The sequence below is a fragment of the Scyliorhinus torazame genome, chromosome 8 (assembly GCF_047496885.1).
Source record: "Scyliorhinus torazame isolate Kashiwa2021f chromosome 8, sScyTor2.1, whole genome shotgun sequence".
Taxonomy (NCBI): domain Eukaryota; kingdom Metazoa; phylum Chordata; class Chondrichthyes; order Carcharhiniformes; family Scyliorhinidae; genus Scyliorhinus; species Scyliorhinus torazame.
The window spans coordinates 252,553,244-252,575,081 of NC_092714.1; the positions used below are offsets into that span (position 1 = coordinate 252,553,244).

At 47.5% G+C, this 21,838-nt stretch overlaps 1 protein-coding gene across 11 annotated transcripts in view; it reads right to left on the reverse strand.

Annotated features, from left to right (window-relative positions):
* Window positions 1-21,838, reverse strand: part of zmynd8 (zinc finger, MYND-type containing 8) — a 155,476-nt gene that overhangs the window by 46,210 nt on the left and 87,428 nt on the right. For 7 of the 11 annotated variants that reach the window (XM_072515128.1, XM_072515125.1, XM_072515127.1 and 4 more), the window contains 3 exons: window positions 3,934-4,021; window positions 546-616; window positions 112-189 (listed from right to left, as the gene is read on the reverse strand). In XM_072515128.1, coding sequence (XP_072371229.1) covers window positions 112-189; window positions 546-616; window positions 3,934-4,021 — 237 coding nt within the window. The remainder of the gene's footprint in view (window positions 1-111; window positions 190-545; window positions 617-3,933; window positions 4,022-21,838) is intronic. The other 4 variants (XM_072515130.1, XM_072515126.1, XM_072515120.1 and 1 more) reach the window with 2 other exon arrangements.

A 21,838-nucleotide genomic window follows, 5' to 3' on the forward strand; every position in this document is an offset into this window, starting at 1 on the left:
CTTATAAAACAAAAACAGAGAATTAAGCTAAAGCTCAGGTTATCAGTATTCTGCCACCGTGAACACTTTATGAGGTTTATCATTTAGTTTTAGCAGGAAATTCCAACTCACACAAGGTGCGCAGAACCAGTTGTCTCTTTTCTGGCACGCTGCCAAGTAACACTCGGGACAAACTTCAATCTCATTCATCTATTTATTTTGAAAAGAAAAGCACATTATGTTGAAACAACTGACTTTCTTTCATTTAACTAAAGGTACAACAGACACATGAAGAACTTTAAATGCGAAAAATCAAAGGCAGAAAGTGAGCAGTGTCTGAAAGAGGACTAGATTCTTTGTAAGAATCTAACAAAAAATGTGAGCCAAACCTTTCTCTTTCAGATGCTTAAAAGGCCTGCATAATATGCCTAACCTTGTTTTTATTTCATGGTTAATACCGTATGAGCTTAATACAGAGTAACTGATCCTTCTGCACTCCTTTTGTTGCAGTATTGAGGCAGAAGCGTGCCGTGTTAAGGCTCTATACAAGTCTTGTTCATACTTACTTCATGCTCGCAGATTTTAATGATCACCTTTGCTGTTGCCGTTAGTTTGTGATTGGCTGCAATACAAAAACCTATTATTGACTTTAAAAACTGAACACTAGAGTGCTAACATTTCATTCAATAACAGTGCACATCCAGCAACAACATTGCATTGCACATTTCTACTAGTTTACTTCACTAAGTGGCAGCACTCTGGTCTCTGAATCAGGTTGCATACTCAAGGCCCGGCGGTGAGCACAATCTACACGGACACTTCACTGCAAGATTGAGAGAGTGCTACACTGTCAGAAATGCCTTCTTTCAGATGATATCAAGGGCTTTGCTACCCGTTTGGGTAAACATAAAAGATTCTATGGCACTTTTTCAAGGATCAGTCCGGAGTTCTCCCAAGTGTTTCCCTTCTTCTCAGCTGCACTGTGTTGAAGCTTTTCCTAATTCCTCAGACTGATAGCAAGAGTACCATAAAATGACTAATTAAATTTTCAAATTAACATGTGTAATACATTTAAAATGCACAGGATTCATTTACATTGCTTCCATAAAAGCATAGCTGGATCTGGAAGCAAGCAAGCACTTGTTAGATCCATCTAAAATTCCTGACTTTAGTGACCACCTTTAAGATATCAGTATCTATATGATTACACCAGGGCAGCAGTTTGCTTGAACTGCCACTTTCAAGTAAAGGAGAAGATTATAGTTCATCAGCTTGGGTGAGTTTATCCTTCAAGGAATTGAGTCATATAGGCCAAAACAGTTCCATGATTTGATCTTCAATCCACGTTCAGTTCATTTTCCTCAGCTGGAGTGGCATCATGACACTACAATCAAACTGAACACTTCTATGCAAAGAGGAGAATAGAGTTTACATTCACTCAAATCATTAAAGATTAATCTTTAACCTGTATTGGAAAGTGCATGTGGGAGATTGGGGGGAGGGCAGAATCAGATAAAGTATGTTTTGCCTCTTGTAGTTAATTATTCTTTATTCAACCATTGCTGATAAGAGCAATATTTGTGGCTCATTTCATCTCTTGAGAAGATGGTGGTGAACTGTCTCTTTGAACAGTATTGTCCATGTGTTGAAGGTGTTGCCATAAAGCTGATAGGTGGGGAGCTCTAGGGGTTTGACACTGCGTCAATGAAGAAATGGTAATATATGCCCAAGTTAGAATGATGTGTGGCATGGAGGAGAACTTCGAAAAGTTAGTGCTTGCATGCTATTGCTGCCCTATTCCTTCTAGGTGTAGGATGTCATGGGTTTCGGAAGTGCTGCAGGAGGAGCCAAGGTGAGCTGCAGCAGTAGCCAGTGGAGGAAATAGCCAGTCTCTGAATTGTTAGCTATAGCATTAACATGATTGGTCCAGTTCAATTTCTGGTAAATAGTGAACTCCAGGAGGTCGACCTGAGGAGACTTGGTGATGGCAATGGCATTGAATGCCATGCGAGGGCTGATTCTATCATTGGAAGTGATCATTACCTGCGGTGCACATGTTACTTGCCAGCTTTCAGCAGAAGTCTGGATGCTGGCTTCAAGTCTTGCTATACACGGACAAGGACAGCTTCATTATCTGCAGAACTACAGTGGCGATGAACACTGCTTTCATCAGCAATCTGCCACATTACTGACTTTGTGATGGGAGATAATTAATGAAGCTGAAGCGAATTGGGCCTTGGATGTTGACCTGGGAAATACCTGCAGCATTGATTTGAGCTGAGACGAGTGGCTTTCATAACCACAGCCATCTCTCTTTTTGCCAGCTGAGACAGCAGTCACTGGAGTGTTGCCCTCTCTCCCCATCCCAATTCCTGCTGACTTCAGTTTTATTAGGGCTCCTTGGTACCAGACTCAGTCAAAAGCTACCTTGATGTCAAGGCTAGTGACTCTCATCTTAGCTCTGGAATACAGCTGTGTACATGTTTGTATTGAGGACGAGAGTAGTTCTGACAGAACACAAACTGGGTACTGAGCACACTGCTGGTGAAAAGTGCCACTTGATAGCACTGCTGATGACTTCTTCCATCACTTTGTTAATAATTGGGAGTAGGCAGATGGGACAGTAATTGGCCATGATGAATTTGTCTTGCTTTTGAAGCCAGGATATATCTGAACAGTTTTCCGTACTGTTGGGCAGGCATCAGTATTGTAAATGCACTAAGATAGGTTATCTCCAAGTCCAGCTAGTCCTGGAGCACAGGTCTTCAGTCAAGATACGGTCAGATCCATTGTTTTTGTTACATCCAGAGCATTCAGCTACTTTGCTGATGTCACCTGGAGCGGGCAAAATAGATTGAAGACTTGTATCTGTGCCCTTAGGAACTAAAGTTCAAACATGAATAACTTGGCGAAATATCAGAAGGTATCTGGCAAGGAGTCAACTCAGCATGGAGAGTAGGGGGAAGCAGGGATCAGAATAAAGGAGTGTTTATTCGCTATAACCTGTTTTGATACATGTTTGTAATAAGATACATTTTTTTAAAAAGACATAAGCCATGTGTGGGCAGTGAACAGGGACAAGGTTGGGCTGAACTGCAATGCCTTCCAGTGTTGAAAAGCCTATATTCACTGACATTCTTTCTCACTCATTCAGAGAAGGAGCCAAACATCAAATGGAAAAAAATAACATGCAACAGCCAATGAATTAACATTTTGAGTATCATTTCTCCGAAGGCTACATAGGCAGAATTCAATCCTTTGGGCTTGAGATTCTAGTGAAAAGGCTGCACACAATACAGCGTCATAGGAGGTTGTTTAATAAACCAAAAACAAAGTTCAGAAACTGCACTTTGGAAGGCGCACATTTAGGGGTCTATAAAGTGAAGCTTTATACAAATCCACAATAGTAGTTCTATTCAAGGTAATATCCTCCATCATATTGGAGGAAATTGCACACAAATGCATAGTCCCAAGTACCAGAGTTTATTTAGACAGCACAAGAACAATGGAAGGAAGGAAGGTTCCAGATGTGGTGTTCACCTCGCATGGAAAAATCACATATATTCAGCCAACTGCAGGTTCCTCTTAAACAAAGTGATTTTCTGCACCTGATTCTGTGATTATTTTTAGTTCAATTTATGGAAATATCATCAAAAGGCAAAGGGTCAAATCTTTGAGAACATGTAACTGTGAACTTGCAATATTTACTTTATGACATTGAACTTCAGTTAACGTTACTGTAGCTTTTTCAAACATGCAAAATGATTATTTGCTACAGTCTATTCGAAACATAATGCAATTATGAATTATACTACCAATCATACAAGAAGCAGGGTTTCCCTTTACTACAAGCGCCTACGAAGAACTAAAGACTAGAGGAAGCTTTTAGCAGTACACATTCTTCAAAATGTTAGGGGGGGAGCATGTTCCCTAGTAGCATATTAAAATATTTACCACCGTTATATATGATGCAGTTGTGCAATATCCACTTGACGTCAGCAAGGAAAGCCTCGGTGCAACCATACATTTTCTTCTTGACATTCTGGAAAACAAAACACAGCAATACTCACTCATGGCAAATAAAGGGATGAAGGAGGAAAGACTTGCATTTCTCTGGCCCTTTTCACAACTATCAGACATCTCAGAGACAATAAAGTACTTTTGAAGTGAGGTCACGGTTCTAGTGTAGGAAACATGACAGCCACTTTATACAAAGTAAATTCCCACAACCAGCAACGTGAGAATGACCAGATAATCTGTATTTGTGATGTTTATTGAGGGACAAATATCGGCCAGGGCGATGGGGGCATCTCCCCTGTTCTTCTTTGAAAGAGTGCTGTGGGATCTTTTATATCCACCCGAGTAAGCAAATGGGGCCTCAGTTTAACACCTCATCTGGAAAATAAAACCTCAGATATTCGATCAGTAATGCACTGAAGCATCAACCTAGATTTTTGTGCTCAAGCCCTCGACTGAGGCTTAAACCTGGAACCGTGTGACTCAGAGGCATATGTATCATTCTACATAATATGACCACCGCCCTGAAAAGTTCATCAATGTAACTCATCTTTGACAAGAACATTTTGGCCATCTGAATGTGCCATAACGTTTCCATGGTTTCTTCTAATGTGGCTAATGTGGATAGACTGATTGAGCAGTTGACCAACAAGAGCACACAACAAATTAGCTGCAGGATTTTACGAGCTAAAAGTTCAAATTCAGATAGGTTGCTCAAATTTTCATACTGAAAAGTGAGGCAGCAGACGGACGGGCTGTGTCAAATAAAATGCAATTTGTCTTAAGATTCTGCATTCTAAAACGATTTATACGTACTGAAGAGGGTGCAAACAAGGTTTACAAAGATTGTATCAGAAGAGAGATTATAACCATTAGGAAAGATTAAAATAAGCAAAATACTGCAGGTGCTTGAATCTGAAACAAGGACAGAGAACGCTTGAAAATCTCAGCAGGTCTGAAGGTATCTGTAAGGAGAGAAAGCAGAGTTAACTGAAGAGAGAGAGAATATGTTAGATATTAAATTGCAACTGTGAGAGATTGCAACAAAATGTAGCAACTTTAAGAACAAAAGACATATGGCCTAGTGTGTGTGTGTGTGTGTGTGTCAGGGGGAAGGGGAGTGCATTGCAGCAATACATAGATGGGATATTTTAAAAAGGAGTTTAAGACGGAGGAGAAAGTTCAAAATCTAAAGTTGCCAAACTCAAAGTTGTGCCCCAAGGGCTTCAATGTGCCCAACCGGACATTGAGATGCTGCTCCTCCAGCTTGCGCCGGGCTTCACTGGAGCATTGCAGCAAGCCAACGACGGACATGAGGGCAAGGTGCTGAGTTAAAATGGCACACAACAGGAAGGCTGGGGTCATGCATGCAGAGGAGCGAATGTATTCCGCAAAGTGGTCTCCCCAACGTAGAAGAGGCTTCTTTGGAAGCACCGAATACAGCAGGCTTAATTGAAGGAAGAAAAATTAAACTGCCTGGAGCTCTTGTCAATAGAGGAGAAGTCCTGGGAATCCTTTACGATCATGAAGGAGTTTAATAAACTGATTATAGTAAAGATGTTGTGAGGGCGTTCAAAATTTGGGATCATAAAAATGACATAGTCAAAGACTTATATTTATAGAGCGCCTATCTATTATATGTTTTAAATTGAAGCTTGTAAATGCTGATGTTCGGAGAGATTTGGGCGTGCACATACAAGGGACTGCAGGTACAACAAGCAATTAGGAAGGTAAATGGCACATTGGCCTGTATTACAAGGTGATTGGAGTACAAGAATAAAGACACCTTGCTACAATTGGGCATGCTGAGACCATACCTGGATTAGTGTGTGCAACTTTGGGCTCCATATTGAAGGAAACAATATCCTTGGATTGAAGGCATTACAGCAAAGGCTCAGTAGACTGGACCGTGAGATAAGAGCATTGTTCTGCACTTCTGGTGGGGCATTGTAGGGAAAAGACGCAAACGAGCTGGCTCCCACTGGAGTACTGTACTTTTTGCCCCTTTTCTTCGTCCCACAGATTGTTTACTCACGGAAAGCCACGTGATTATTATAAAAAAGGTTGTGTGTGACTGAAATGGCCAAAAACAATAATCAGGAAAAAGGCTGGGAGCAGAACCCCATCAACGGAGTCTGTGGCCTCTCGGAGCTCATTGGCATCCAAAATGGCGGAGTTAGTGTTCCGTCCGCCCCACTAATGGCGGAGGTGTTTTCTAGTACCTTGGCAAAAGAATTTGAAAAGCACTGACGAATTGTGTCGGAAGACCTCGTGAAATCGTTTGAAGAGGCCTTGGCCCCCATTTGAGCAGCTCTGGGGGAACCAAATCCTACCATTGAAGCCCAGGGAGCCACAATCAAAGATATGGAGTTGGTCATGTCAGGCCACAGCAATCAGATTGCCTTGCTGGAATCTGAATTGTCTTCGGTGATCGAAACAAATAAGATCATTAAGAGCCAAGATGAATGGCCCAGAAAACAGGTCCAGGAGACAAAATATTCAGATTGTGGGGATGCCGGAGGGGATGGAGGGCCCTGGGTCCACAGAGTACTTCTTGGGCATGTTTGGCAAAATGGTGGGTAAGGGTGGATTCACATCCCCACCTGATTTGGATTGAGCCCATCATACACTTCGGCCGAGGCCGTGTCCAGAATATCCACCACGTGCGGTGATGGTGAGATTCTACAGCTTCAAGGAAAAGGAGGGGTTTTGCGATGGGCAAAAGAACACCGTGGCCTTAAATGGGGCCCACAGGGCCCTGGCGTTCGCCTCGGAATGGAGGGGCTGCTGGATTGAGCCCCGGCTGCCCCTGCGTCATCTGGCCCTGCCAGCCCCCAATGTCTGCACCATGGTGTCGATGCCCAATGCCCTCGGCAATGCTGCTCAGTGACTGAGGCACGATCAGCAGTGCCCCAGCAATGCCCACCTACGACTGGGACAAGCTCCGCAGTGCTTTGGCCATTCCCATCTGGTACTGGGACATATCCCCAAATTCTCCTGCGGGGTCAGAGAGAGGGCTTTGTTAGCTGCACGTCTGATTCAGTAGGTTTTGTTTGCCTCACTTTTAAGGGGCAGCACGGTAGCACAGTGGGTAGCATTGTTGCTTCACAGCTCCAGGGTCCCAGGTTCGATTCCCGGCTTGGGTTACTGTCTGTGTGGAGTCTGCATGTTGTCCTGGTGTCTGCGTGGGTTTCCATGGGTGCTCCGGTTTCCTCCCACAAATCCTGAAAGATGTGCTGTTAGGTAATTTGGACATTCTGAATTCTCCCTGTGTACCTGAATAGGTGCCGGAATGTGGGATCTAGGGGCTTTACACAGTAACTTAATTGCAGTGTTAATGAAATGAAATGAATTGAAAATCGCTTATTGTCACAAGTAGGCTTCAAATGGAGTTATTGTGAAAAGCCCCTAGTCGCCACATTCTGGCACCTGTTCAGGGAGGCTGTTACGGGAATTGAACCATGCTGCTGGCCTGTCTTGGTTTGCTTTCAAAGCCAGCGATTTAGCCTACTTGTGACAATAAAGATTATTATTTGTATTTGTACTTGGGTGTGGTTGTGACATTGGGGGGAGGGGAGGAGATGGGGGCTGGGGTAGTTTGCTGATGGTGTCTGGATATGTTACTTTGTCCAGTCTTTTGACTTGTTGTGGTGGCCATCTTGGGTGGATATGTTTGCTGTACCTTTTAAGTACCCCTTGGGTATTTTCTCTTGGTGGAAATGGCTGACTCTGGATTGAGGTGGGTGGGAGACCTCCAACTCCTTTGGTCACCTGGAACATTGGGGTTTGAATGGCCTGGTGAAGAGATCGAGGGAATTTGCTCAACTTAAGGGCATGATCTACCGGCCGCATCCCGCCGGATCAGGAGCATGACACAGTCGGAACGTGCCAGTAGAGGCCCACCCCCGCCTCCCCAGCTGGGGTGTGATTTATACTGGTCCACACAAACGTGTGAGGTAATGCCCATGGGTTCAATTCCCATACCGGCCTCCCTGAACAGGCCCGGAATGTGGCAACTAGGGGCTTTTCTCAGTAACTTCATTGAAGCCTACTTGTGACAATAAGCGATTATTATTATTATGTGTGTAACACCACTTGTGTGTGGGAGGAGTGAGAGACCCATAAGCTCACTTAGAGATCGGGGCACCCTTTCAAAATGGTGGCCCAATCTCAGAGGAGCCGGACTGGCCAGTGAGTTCAGCTCCCCAGTGATGAAAATAATTCCAAGTGTGGGCTAGGCTGGAAAAAAACTCCCCAGGACTCCAAAAATGACCAAGTGTGGTTACACAACAGTGGGGAACTCGCTGACAGAGCCGGAGAGAACTCCCAGTCAATCCTGCTAGAAATGACACTTAAAAATCTTTCTGTTAAATCACGCCCAAAAGTGGAGTGTTTCTGCAAGAGACCAATTTGCGGATCAGAAACCAACCAGGGGGTGAGTAAGGCAGGTCTTCCATTCGGGTTTCGATGGTAGGGCCAGTGATGCAGAGATTTTAATTAATAAAGAGTTCTGTGTTTTCTGCCTCTAAGATTTGCCCCCCCCCCCTCCCACCCGGACGGTAAATATGTTATTGTCTGTGACTCCCTCATGAGCACCCTGGTTGTCATGATTAACATTTACGCCCCGAACTGGGACAATACAAATTTTATTTATACCCTGCTGGCCTCCCTGCCAATTTAGACTTGCATCAGCACATTTTAGGTGGGGACCTAAATTGTGTCTTGCACCCTAGATTGGGTTGTTTCAAGCCTAAATCATTTGCTCCATCGGGAGTGGCCAGGGCTTTGTTGTCTTTCTTGACACAGATATGGGGGGGCGGCGGGTACATCCTTAGTGCTTCTTGCATGAAAGCGATAATGGTTTTTCGTTTTTTTGCATGTCCATCAAGTATATTTGCGGATTGGGGACTTCCGGTGGGGTGGGCGAGCAGGGCGGCCGCAAAAAAAAGAGCTCCCGCCGGTAGCCACGATTCACGGCGATTTCGGGGAAATCCCCGAATCTTCACGCACCCCCCCGACTATCGTCGGCCTTTGGGGCAGCCACGAGCAGCCAGCGCGGCCAGTTTAAAAGCCGGCAAAGAACTCCGCGCGGGTGTCGGACGGCGGGGGCTGAGGTGCCGGGCCCGGCAGGTCAGAGCAGCGGGGGCGGAGCTTCAAAGAGGTCGAGGCGGCAGGCCCGAGTGCCATGTATGGAGGGTGCTCTACGTCGGATGGCTCCCACCTAGGAAGAAGAAGGTTGAAGTCCCAGGTGAATGTAGAGGAGAAAGAAAGAAGATTCATGGAAGTTTGATAAAAGTTTTTTTTTTCAAAAAAGAAGAATGCCAGATTGATGAAGGGCAGGAGGGTGAAGGGGGAGAGAGGAGAAAGGAAAGAAGATAAAAAACAATAAGCCACCATAAGATGCGAAAAGCAGCGTCAAAGAAAGGAGGAAACGCAGGTTCGCCGCCGAAGGAGAAGACGAGCAAAAGTGTTGACAGGATGGCGGAAGCCGAACTGCAAGGCGGGACCGCACTACTTATGGTGGAGAAGATGACCGAGGTGATGGCGGTGGAACTGGAAAAACAGTTTGTGAGGCACATGGCGATCCTGAGGAAAGAGATGGTGGTCGTGGTGAGGTCATTGTTGGAGGAGGCATTCGGCCCGATCAAGGTGGAGGTGGCAAAGGCATTGGCCGAGGTGAGAGAGCAGGGCGAGAAGATGAAGGAGGTGGAGGAGGCCGTGACACGACACAGCGACCAGGTCACCTCGATGGGGGACGAGCTGCGGAGGGTGGTGGAGGTTAACAGAGGGCTCTGAGCAAAGCTGGAAGACTTGGAAAACCGCTCAAGGCGGCACAATTTTAGAATTGTGGGCTTGCCCGAAGGGACAGAGGGCCCAAGGCCAACGCAATACTTCGCTAAGAAGTTGGCGGAGCTGTTGGAGGAGGGTGAGAGCCCCACCCTGTACGAGCAAGACCGAGCTCATCGGTCATTTAAGGCCGAAGCCCAAAGTGAACGAGCCGCCAAGGGCAGTAATTATCTGCTTCCATAAGTTTTGCATGAAGGAGAAGGTATTAAGCTGGGCGAAGCAGAAGCGTGAGGTGCTGTGGGATGGTACTGCGGTTCGGATCTACCAGGACTGGACGGTGGAGTTGGCAAAAAGACGAGCGGCGTTTGGGCAAGTGAAGGCGGCTTTGTACAAGGGGGTGCGATTTGGTGTGGTGTACCCGGCGAAGTTGAGAGTAACATATAACACCAAAGACTTTTATTTTGAGACAGCGGAGGCGGCTGAGGCGTTCGTGAGGGCAGAAGGCTTGGGACAGACGTGAAGAGCGGAACTGGAAGAGAGACTATGGACTGTGTTTGAGCGGCTGGAAAATGTACAAATGTTACAACTTTCTTTTTACTGATTTGTATTGAAATTTACTTCTCTTTGCATTGTTACAGAGTTCAAGTTAATGGCGTTCTGTGTTGCGACGGTTAAATGTTATGTTAGTGAATTGTAGGGGTTGGATTGTTGGGTTTGTTTTGGTGTTTCTTTCTCTGGGACTGGGCGGAAGGGGGCGAGAGGTATTGGCGGGGGGGAGCCACCCGCGCTAGCTAACTAGAGTCAGTTAGTGAACGGGGGTGAGGTGAGAGGAGGGCTGCGGACGTTGGAGCCTGGATAGCAGGCTTCAATGGGCCTACGAGGCGAGTAAGAGGGGGTGGAGGGAGGGACGTTGGGGGATGTTTTTGTAGGGGGGGTTCTTGGGAGGGGGGGGAAGGGGTTCGATGTTAACAATGGACAGGGGCGGGTCAGGCTTATGGGGCAGGGCCCGGTGGTATGGTGATGGTGGATAACAAAGGTGGGGGGGGGGGGGGGGGGGTGAGAGACCCCCAGTAAGGATAGTCACGTGGAACGTGAGAGGACTGGGAGGTCCGGTCAAGAGGTCAAGGGTGCTTGCACATCTTAAAAGTTTGAAAGCCGATGTAGCAATGCTGCAGGAGACTCACTTGAGGGTGAAGGACCAGGTGAGACTTAAAAAGGGCTGGGTTAGCCAAGTGTTTCACTCCAGATTTGATGGAAGGGCTTGAGGGGTAGCGGTGCTGGTCAGCAAAAGGGTACGCTTCCAGATGGAGAAGGTGGTGGCAGATCAGGGGGGTAGATATGTGATTGTGACAGGGGCATTGGAGGGGAGATTAGTGGCGCTGTTAAGTGTATACGGTCCCAATTGGGACGATGTGGGATTCACGAGGAAGGTGTTTGGGAAGGTGTTTCCCGACTTAGACACGCATGAGCTGATTGTGTGTGTGTGGGGGGGGGGGGGGGGGGAGAAGAGAGAGACTGGAACCTGGTGCAGGAGCCAAGGTTGGACAGATCACGGCCGCGCTCGCTGGTCCCATCAGGGGGGGCGAAGGCGCTGGCTGGGCTAATGGTGGAAATGGGAGGGGTGGACCCTTGGAGGTTCCTGCACCCAAGGGAACGTGAGTACTCGTTTTTCTCAGCGGTCCATAAGGTATACTCGCGGATCGACTTTTTTGTGGTGGGGAAGGCTTTGCAGGTTGGAGTCAAGGGGTTGGAATGCTCTGCAATTGCAGTGTCAGATCACGCTCCACATTGGGTGGATATGGTGCTAGAGAAGGGGGCAGTGCAGAGACCGGGGTGGAAACTGGATGTGGGGCTTTTGGGGAACCAAGTATTCTGTGAGAAAATTGAAAAGGTAATTAAGGAATATGTAGGTTTCAATTGTACGGGTGAGGTGTCGAAGGCAGTTGTCTGGGAGGCTCTAAAGGCAGTGGTGAGAGGTGAGGTAATTTCGTTTAAGGCCAGGGTGGACAAAGAGGAGAGGTTGGAGCGGCAGAGGGTAATAGATGAGATGTTGGAGGTAGATAGGAGGTATGCAGAGGATGGGGACCCGGCGAAGCTGGAAAAGAGGAAGGAACTACAGGCGAGCTTCGACCGACTGTCCACCAGGAAGGCGGTGCGCCAACTGAGACGAGCAAGGGGTGCAGTTTATGAACATGGAGATAAGGCAGTATGTTAGCAGGTCAGCTCCGGAGGGAGGCAGCGGCAAGGGAAATTCTTCAGGTGAAGGATAGGGCAGGGAAGTTGGTGGTGGCCCCAGTGCTGATTAACAAGGTTTTTGAGGAGTTTTATGAGAGGTTGTACAAGTCAGAGCCACTCGGAGGAGACCGTGAGATGCAGGAATTTCTCGATGGGTTGGAGTACCCGAGGCTAGGGGAGGGGGGACAGGGCTACATTAGAAGGAGCAATAGTGGAGCAGGAGATAAAGGATGCGATTGGGAGGATGCAGTCAGGGAAGCTGGCAGGGCCGGATGAGTTTCCGGTGGAATGTTATAAAAAATTTAAGGATAGGTTGGCACCCCTGATGGTGGGGATGTTTGAGGAGGCGATAGGGAAGGGGGTGTTGCCGCAAACCTTGGGGCAGGCATCGATTTCACTGTTACTAAAAAAAGATAAGGATCCGACAGAGTGTGGGTTGTATCGGCCCATATCACTTCTGAATGTGGACGTAAAAGTGTTGGCGAAGGTACTGGCGGGTAGGCTGGAGGAGTGCCTCCCGAAGGTGATAGGGGAGGATCAGACGGGGTTCGTGAAAGGGAGGCAGCTGTTTTCGAACATTAGAAGGGTTTTGAACGTTGTTATGGCACCGGCGGAAAGAAAGGAAATAGAGGTAGTTGTGGCATTGGACGCCGAGAAGGCGTTTGATCGGGTAGAATGGGGATACCTGATGGAAGTGCTGGAGCGGTTTGGGATTGGACCAAGGATTGTGAACTGGGTAAAGCTATTATATAAGGAACCGAAGGCGAGTGTCTGCACAAACAATATCAGTTCGAGATATTTCTCTCTCCACCGTGGGACAAGACAGGGATGTCCTATGTCCCCCCTGCTGTTTGCACTTGCGATTGAGCCGTTGGCCATCGCATTGAGAAGTTCGGGAGCCTGGAAAGGAATAGTGCGGGGGGGGGGGGGATAGAGCATAGGGTGTCCTTATATGCCGACGACTTGCTGTTGTGTGTGTCGGAGCCGAGTGCGTCGATAGGAGGAATATTGGAGCTACTGCGGGCATTTGGGTCTTTCTCGGGGTACAAGTTGAACCTGGACAAGAGTGAGTACTTTGTGTTGTCTCGGCCGGGGGTGGGGGGGCTGCCATTCCGTAGAGCAGGGACTCATTTTAGGTATCTGGGGGTGCAGGTTGCCCGGGAGTGGGGGAGGCTTCGCAGGTACAACATCACTAGTTTGGTGGGGAGAGTGAAAGCCAATCTGGCAAGGTGGGACGGCCTTCCTCTGTCACTGGCAGGTCGGGTACAGGCGGTTAAAATTAATGTGTTGCCGCGATTCCTGTTTATTTTTCAATGCCTACCGATTTTCCTGCCAAAGTCTTTTTTCAGGGAGATTGAGGGAAGGATTACCTCATTCATATGGGGAGGGAAGGTGGCCAGAGTGAGAAAGGTGCTGCTACAGAGGGGAAGGTAGTCAGGGGGTTTGGGTCTCCCGAACTTGTTGTACTACTACTGGGCGGCGAATGTGGAGAAAGTGCGGAGCTGGGTCAGAGGGGTGGATTCTCAGTGGGTCAGAATGGAGGAGAGTTTGTGCAGGGGGTCGGGGCTGAAGGCACTAGCAACAGCACCGCTCCCGATAGCTTCGGGGAAATATTCAGGGAGTCCGGTAATAATAGCTTCATTGAAAATCTGGAGGCAGTTTCGCCAACACTTCGGGTTGGGTTTCGGGTCAAGGGAAATGCCGATTCAGGGGAACCACAGATTTGAGCCACGGTGGTGGGATGGAAGTTTTCCGAAATGGGACGAAGGGGATTAAGACGCTAAAAGATTTGTTTCTTCGGGGTCGGTTTGCAGGATTGAGGGAGCTGGAAGCGAAGTATGGGCTGGAGCAGGGAGAAGTGTTTAGGTACATGCAGGTTCGGGATTTTGTCAGGAATGTTCATATGTTTTGGTCCTGTCCAAAGCTAGGGGAGTACTGGAAGGAGGTGTTTAGAGTAATTTCCAAGGTGGTGCGTGTGAAACTGGACCCGGGTCCCCAGGAGGCCATATTCGGGGTGTCGGACCAGCCAGGGTTGGAAACGGGAGCGGAGGCAGATATCATAGCCTTCGCCTCGTTGATCGCCCAAAGGCGGATCCTGCTGGGATGGAGAGCAGCCTCTCCACCCAGTGCCCTGGCGTGGCGGGGGGACCTGTTGGAATACTTGACCCTTGAGAAGGTTAAGTTCGAACTGAGGGGAAGCTCGGAGGGGTTCTACAAGTCATGGGCACTATTTATTATGCACTTTCAAGAACTGGATAACATCGAACATTAGTTGGGGGGGGTGGGGGGAGGGGGGCTGTGTAGATTAAGGGTGACTATGGGTAATCCCTGATTCCTTTTTGTCATTTGTTTATGTAAACAGGTGGGCTGAGGTTTGGGGGTTGGTGGGCGGATGGGATCGTTGTTATTATGGGGATTGACATATCTTGCTGATTATTGTTTATTGTTGATGGGTGTAAATGTGGGAGAAAATGTGAAAAAGGAGAATATTTTTAAAAAGTATATTTGCGGATTGATTTTTTTGTTCTAGATATATCGCCCTCCCTTCAGCGTTAGCATCTGTTATTCCGGACCGTTCCCCACACTTTGTTGATTGTCGCTGGAGCCTGGCCCCACCCAACAGCCACCATGGGAATTAGACTATTAGCAGATTAAAAATTGTGAGCAAATGTCCACTGCCATAGAGGACTATATAAAACTTAATAAATCAAGTCATACTGGAGGCAGCCCCTAAGGTGGTCCTTAGGAGGCAAATGATCTATCGAGCACATTTGGTGCGGACAGCGAGGGTGGAGCAGCAGAGGCTGCTGAAGTCCATTCTTCAGGTGGACCACCAATTCTCACATGATCTTACCTAGTCATCTTTTGGCTCACCAGCTCAAACAGCAGGTGACCTCCCGGGTGAGCATACAGATACCCAATTCTATCCCGCCTCGGATTAATGCGGCTTTTGAATCTTTTTACCACGATCTTTATAGATTGGAGCCCCCTGCGAATGGATCGGTCATATCTGACTTTTTGGACGCCCTACCCATCTCAACTGTTGAGGTGGAGAGAAGCAGCGAGTAGGAATCCCCATTACACCCTGCTGAATTTTAAAGTGTACTGGATTGATGCAATCTGGTAACGCACCTGGCTTTCGGATGGCTTTCCGATTGAATTCTACAAGAAGTTCTCGGATCAGCTTTAATTCTGGACATGTTCAATGATTCCCTATCCTGGGGATCCCTGCCCTCTACCCTCCCTCAGGCCTCTATCTCCTTGCTTAAGAGGGACAAAGTCTCAATGAGTGTGGTTCATACCATCCCATTTCACTTTTGAACTTGGCGCTAAGCTACTTCCCACGGTGTTGGTGCTTTGGCTTGGGCCTTGCCTCCCAAATATAATCTCGGAGGATCAGATGGGCATCGTGAAGTGTCGACAATTGTCGGCCAATATACGCTGTCTGTTAAATGTTGTCTTTTTCCCCTCTTCAATGCCCTTAACTGAGGTGATTATATCTTTTGATGCTGAAAAGATATTTGATAGAATGGACTGTGAGTATTTATTTGAGATTCTTGGGAGGTTTGGTTTTGACCACAAATTTATTTCCTTTTAAACAGGGGCACGAGACAGGACTGTCCACTGTCTCCACTCCTTTTCTTTTTAATTAGCATACCCAATTCATTTTTTCCAATCAAGGGGCAATTTAGCGTGGCCAATCCACCTACCCTGCACATCTTTGGGTTGTGGGGGCGAAACCCACGCAAACACGGGGAGAATGTGCAAACTCCACACGGACAGTGACCCAGAGCCGGGATCGAACCTGGGACCTTGGCGCAATGAGACCGCAGTGCTAACCACTGTGCAACCATGCTGCCCCCATTGTCTCCACCCCTGATTGCTCTGACAATAGAGCCACTTGCTATAGCACTGAGGTACTGTGTTAAGTGAAGGGGTATTAATCGGGGAGGTGTGGAGCATCTGGTGGCCATTTACGTGGACAACCTACCTCTATATTACCGACCCAGCAGCCTCCATAAATAACATAGTGAAGTTGCTTAGCACTTTTGGCTCCTTCTCTAGGTACAATGTGAACTTAGGCAAGAGGGGTGGCAGTGGCGTAGTGGTTCATCAGTGGGCTAGTAATCCGGAGACCCAGGGCAATGCTCTGGGGACCTGGGTTCGAATCCCACTCGGGCAGATGGTGGAATTTGAATGCAATAAAAATCTGGAAATAAAAGTCTAAAGATGACCATGAAAGCATTGTCAATTGTTGTAAAAACCCATCTTGTTCACTCATGACCTTTCGCAGAGGGAACCTGTCACCCTTACCTGATCTGGCATGTGACCCCAGCAATGTGGTTGACTCTTAACTGCCCTCAGGGATAGGCAATAAACAAATTTTTAAAAAGAGTCAATGTTGCCCTGTCAACTCCCCTGGGAGGAGAGCCCAACTGGGGATGTTACCTTCTCGCCTTTGCCAAGACAGGCTTCCAATATCTGGGGGTACGGATGGCCCACAACTGGGCCGGACTTTATAAATTAAACCACACCAGTTTGGTTAGTGAAACTAAGGCAGACTTGTAGAATTGGAATAATCTCCCCTATTCTTGGTGGGTAGGGTTCAGACTATTAAAATGAACGTGCTCCTGAGATTTTTATTTCTCTTTCAGAGCCGCCCCATTTTTCTCCCCAAATCCTTTTTTAATAAGGCCAACAAATTGATGGGCTCGATACAACCAAATGGGAACAAAGCTCCATGGCGAGTGCGTTTAGCCATGTTTCCCAGCGCTCGCAGTGCCGAGAAACACATGGCTATTCAACGCGACTCACATTGTATAAGGGGCCTCAACAGGGAATGCGGGGCCAAGGCCGCACATAACACCGTTTTGTACAGTTAGGAGCGCCCTACTGTAACGAGAGATCAGGACACCATTTTTAATTGGCACCCCGAACTCGGAGGCTCCCGAAGCGATCCCCGTCCTCCACCCAGCCCGAACGCACTATGGGAGGATCCCCAGACCTACCCAATACCCATGCATGGCACCCCAGCCCAACGTGAAAAATGCCAACTTGGCACCCTGGCAGTGCCCATGCTAGCTGGCAATGCCACCTGGGTACCTTGGCAGTGCCATGCTGGCACCTAGGTGGCACTGCCAAGGTGCCCAGGCAGCACCGGAAGTGCCAGAGCACCACCCTGCCCAAACGGTATGCAGCTGGGGGCCTTCTATCCCTTGAGGGACTGCTGTTACATCTGTTCCCCGTTTATGGGGGCCAATGCTGAACAGCACTCATCCAAGGTCTCTGAGGTGAAGGGGCTGAATCCCAAAGCCTCAGGTACCTTGGGAATCTGCACATTAGATTGAGACTCATGTCTCGCTCTAATATGCAGATTTGCTAAAATGTGATCCCGCCCACAATGGATGGAATTTACATTGCAACGTCTCGTGAGATCGCGTTGAATCTCTCGAGGAGTTACGAGCCAGGTAGATCCCGGGAGTGGGGTCTCCCAGCTTTATTCGGCCACGCTGCACCACGACGAGCTGCTTGTCCGGCGCAGCATGGCCACTAGATCGTGCCCAATATTTTCTTTTATTTGGATAGGTAGGACTCCCTGAATCCATGGTATGCTGCTCCAAAGGGACAGATGATCGGGGGGCCTGGCCCCCTCTAATTTTTTGTTTTATTATTGGGCAGCCAATATTCAGAAAATATTGCTGTGGTTTAGCGATTCCGGATCCGTATGGGAAGAAAGAGTCTTTGTGCAACAGTCACTGCACCAGTGCCTTTTCTCCCTGTCATAATTTCCTCCAATCCAGAGGTGGTTTCCTCCCTCAGAATTTGGAAACAATTTAGGCAGCATTTCAAGCTCTTTTCACGGTCTTCCTAGCCCCCATTTGTAATAACCACCTTTTTCTACCAGCTGCTTGGACTCGACATTTAAATCTTGGGAGGGGAAGGACCTGGAGCGGTTTGGGGATCTGTTTGTGGAGGGGAGGTTTGTTGGTTTTAAGGAATTAGCTGAGAAATTCCAGCCGCCCAGTTGAAGTCCTTTTAGGTATTTTCAAAATCACAATTTTTCACGTAAATCTTTTCCCTTCTTTCCTTTGGTGCCACACTACTAATTGGAAAAAAGAATTGAGTGCTCTAAATTTTAAAAAAACCTAAAAAAACGAACCTAATCCCCCCGACAGCTGACGGTGATTAACCCCTTAAAAAAATTTAAAAAAAATGGTTGCTATCTTCAGTAGATATGGTATGGCAACTGCTCAGCCCAAGATTGCAAGAAACTGCAGAGTGTGGTGAACTCAGCCCAACGCATTACACAAGCTTGCCACCCCCACATTGATTCTGTCTACACCTCCCGCACCCTCTTTCCTGTTGAAGGAGACTCTGTCTCTGGATAGGCTTGATGGGGTGTCTATTTCAGACATGTATGGTCATATCCTTTCAACGGATTCTGATATGATGTGAGATGAACTGGGTCCCGTTCTGATGGGTGAGGTGTTGAGTGAGGCCATTCACAGAGTCAACTCCACATCTTTGTGTACTTGGTTGAGTCTGATTCAGTTTAAGGTTTTGCATAGGACACACTTCATTCACCAAGACAAGGATGAGTGGGTTCTTTCGCTGGGGTTGAGGACAAGTGTGAGCGCTGTTCTCGTGAGCTGGCTAACCATACTCGTATGTTCTAGTCTGTCCAAAGATGGGAGGCTTCTGGTCTTCTTTCTTTAACACCATGTTGGAAGTACTCTGTGTAGATTGTGACCCATGACCGCTAGGGGGTGTCAGATTCGCTGGTGATACAGTCTGGGGTGAAGGCGGATGTCCTCGCCTTTGCCTCATTGATAGCCCGGAAGTGAATTTTGCTTGGGTGGAGGTCTCCCACTCTGCATGATGCTTCTACTTGGCTGGGTGACCTAATATCATTCCTCCATTTGGGGAAGGTCAAGCTCACCATCATGGGTCACTGGATTAATTGATTTATTTATTTATTTGTCACATGTACTGAAGTACAGTGAAAAGTATTTTCTGCGGCCAAGGGAACATACACAGTACGTATATAGTAGACAAAAGAATAATCAACATTGTACATTGACAAATGGTACATTGACAAACAGTGATTGGTTACGGTGCAGAACAAGGGGCCAAACAAAGCAAATACATGAGCAAGAGCAACATAGGGCGTCGTGAATAATGTTCTTACAGGGAACACATCAGTCCGAGGGAGAGTCGTTGAGGAGTCTAGTAGCTGTGGGGAAGAAGCTGTTCCTCTGTTTGGATTTGTGGGTCTTCAGACTTCTGTATCTTCTGCCAGATGGAAGGGTCAGGAAGAGGCAAAGCCTGGGTGCGAGGGGTCTCTGACAATGCTGTCTGCCTTCCCGAGGCAGCGGGAGGTGTAGACAGAATCAATGTGGGGGTGGCAAGCTTGTGTAATGCGTTGGGCTGAGTTCACCACACTCTGCAGTTTCTTGCAATCTTGGGCTGAGCAGTTGCCATACCATATCTACTGAAGATAGCAACCATTTTTTTTTTTTTTTTTTTAAGGGGTTAATCACCGTCAGCTGTCGGGGGGATTAGGTTCGTTTTTTTAGGTTTTTTTAAAATTTAGAGCACTCAATTCTTTTTTCCAATTAGTAGTGTGGCGACTAGGGGATTTTCAGAGTAACTACACTGCTGTGTTAATGTAACCCTACTTGTGACACTAATAAAGATTATTAGATTATTATTTTCATCTTGGGAAGCACCTGGATGTGCCGCGTGGAGGTCTTTCAAAACCAAAGCTTGTTCTTTTGCAGAGAGGACGATCTTTGTGCCGCACAGGAAGATGCCATTCTCGATGGTCAGCCCCGATACCTTGGTAGAAAAAGCCTTCAACTCCACTGGAAGCAGTCGTTGTGGTTCATCGTACAAAACCAAATGTTGCACTTTAGCCAGCACCGGGTCGCACTGTGTCCACTCGTGGATGCAGGCAACCGTCAGGGGCAGAGTGTCCATGAAATGTAGGACCACAAAAATTTTGCCGCCCATGGGCAGACTGATTGAAACCACGGCAGAGGAAGGCGACTCAACGCCTCCGCATTCGCTATCAGCATATCCAGGTGACGTTCAAAAGAATACTGATACCTAGCCAAAAGTAGAGCCCACCTCTGGATCCAGGCTAACACGATTGGCGGCACTGCCTTATCTTCGCGAAACAGGCGAAGCACTGGCTTAAGATCAGTAATTATGAAAAGATGGCAGTCGTAAACGTACTGATGAAAACATTTGACTTTGAACACGACCGCCAGATCCTCTTTCTCTATATGCGCATAGTTATACGCCGCAACCGACAATGTCCTGGAGGCAAAAGCTATCAGAAGATCGTGGCCATCACCCGTCCAATGGGAGAAGACGGCGTTGATGCCGTGTGGGATGCGTCGCACGTCAGATACAGGGGCTTAGTTCCGTCAAAATGGGTCACAAAACGAATGTTCACTTCACAAACCGTAAAGCAGCCTCCTGTTCATCGCCCCAAACCCAGGACCAGCGTTGCTGTATGAGAAAATGAAGGGGGGCCAGGATCATCACTAAATTTCGAATAAAATGGCCGTAATAATTGATCAGGCCTAAGAAGGAGCGAAGCACTGTAGCGTGACGTGGCACGGGGGCCATCTTGATTGCCTGTACTTTGTCTGCTACTGGGTGCAGGCCATCTCAGTCAACACAGTAGCCCAGATACATCACCTCTTTAGCATTGAAAATGCACTTCACCTCCTGTAGGCCGACACCATATTCAAAAAACCTCTACAATACCACCTAAAGGTTTTGCAAGTGCTCAACCTCCATGGCCCCCGTGATCAACACATCATTGAGATAGATGGCAATGCGTGGGAGACCACGTAAAATCCCTTCCATGACACATTGAAATACGGCGCAGGCTGAGGAGATTCCGAATGGAAGCCGGGTATAATCCTTTATGGTGTTAATAGTAACACATTTTCTCGAGGTCTTGTGCAATTTAAGCTGTAAATAAACATTGCTCATATCTAACTTGATGAATGCAGAACTACCTGCCAGCATGGTATAGAGATCTTCAATTCAAGGTAGCGGGTAACAGTCTAAATGTGAAGCAGTATTGATGTAACTTGTAGTCGTCACAAAAGCGGACAGTCTTATCCGGTTTCATCACCGGAACCACTGCCGCCGTCCAGTCGACGAAACGAACCAGCTGAATTATACCGAGGCTCTCCAATCGATCGAACAAAGGAATAGCGAAGCCCTAGTGAGGGCCTTAGTCCTAAGTGAAGCAAAGTCACGGAGAAGCGGTGTAGCCGGCAGAGGTGCGCATCAACAGTTCCAGTTTCTACTTGTCGACAGTTTAATAATGACAAGGGGAGGCAGACAAGTAAACAAAAGAAGAAGTTTGCTTATACAAACAACTATTTACATGGGGCCCGATTAAACCTCACCAGGTCCTCTCTCTGTGTCGGTCGGCTCCTATCTGGCCGACCTTTCATACATCATGGTTATCAGCCTCAGTTAGTGGGGGAACTCATACCCCTCGAGCCACGCGGGGAAACAATCAATCCTGTCCCATGTGTCTTGTGCAGGTTATTACAGTCTCATTTAAGCGTACAAGACTTTGAAGGGGTTTGCCAGGGAGACACAGAGCTTGTTCCACTGGTTAGGAAACCTAAAACACAGGAGGACAGTCTCCGGACAAGGGGGCAATCATTTAGGACTAAGGTGAGGAGCGTTGTGAATCTTTGGAATTCTCTACCCCAGGGGATCATTGAATATATTGATGCCTGGGGAAGACAGATTCTTGGTCTCTCAGGATTCAAGGGATATGGGG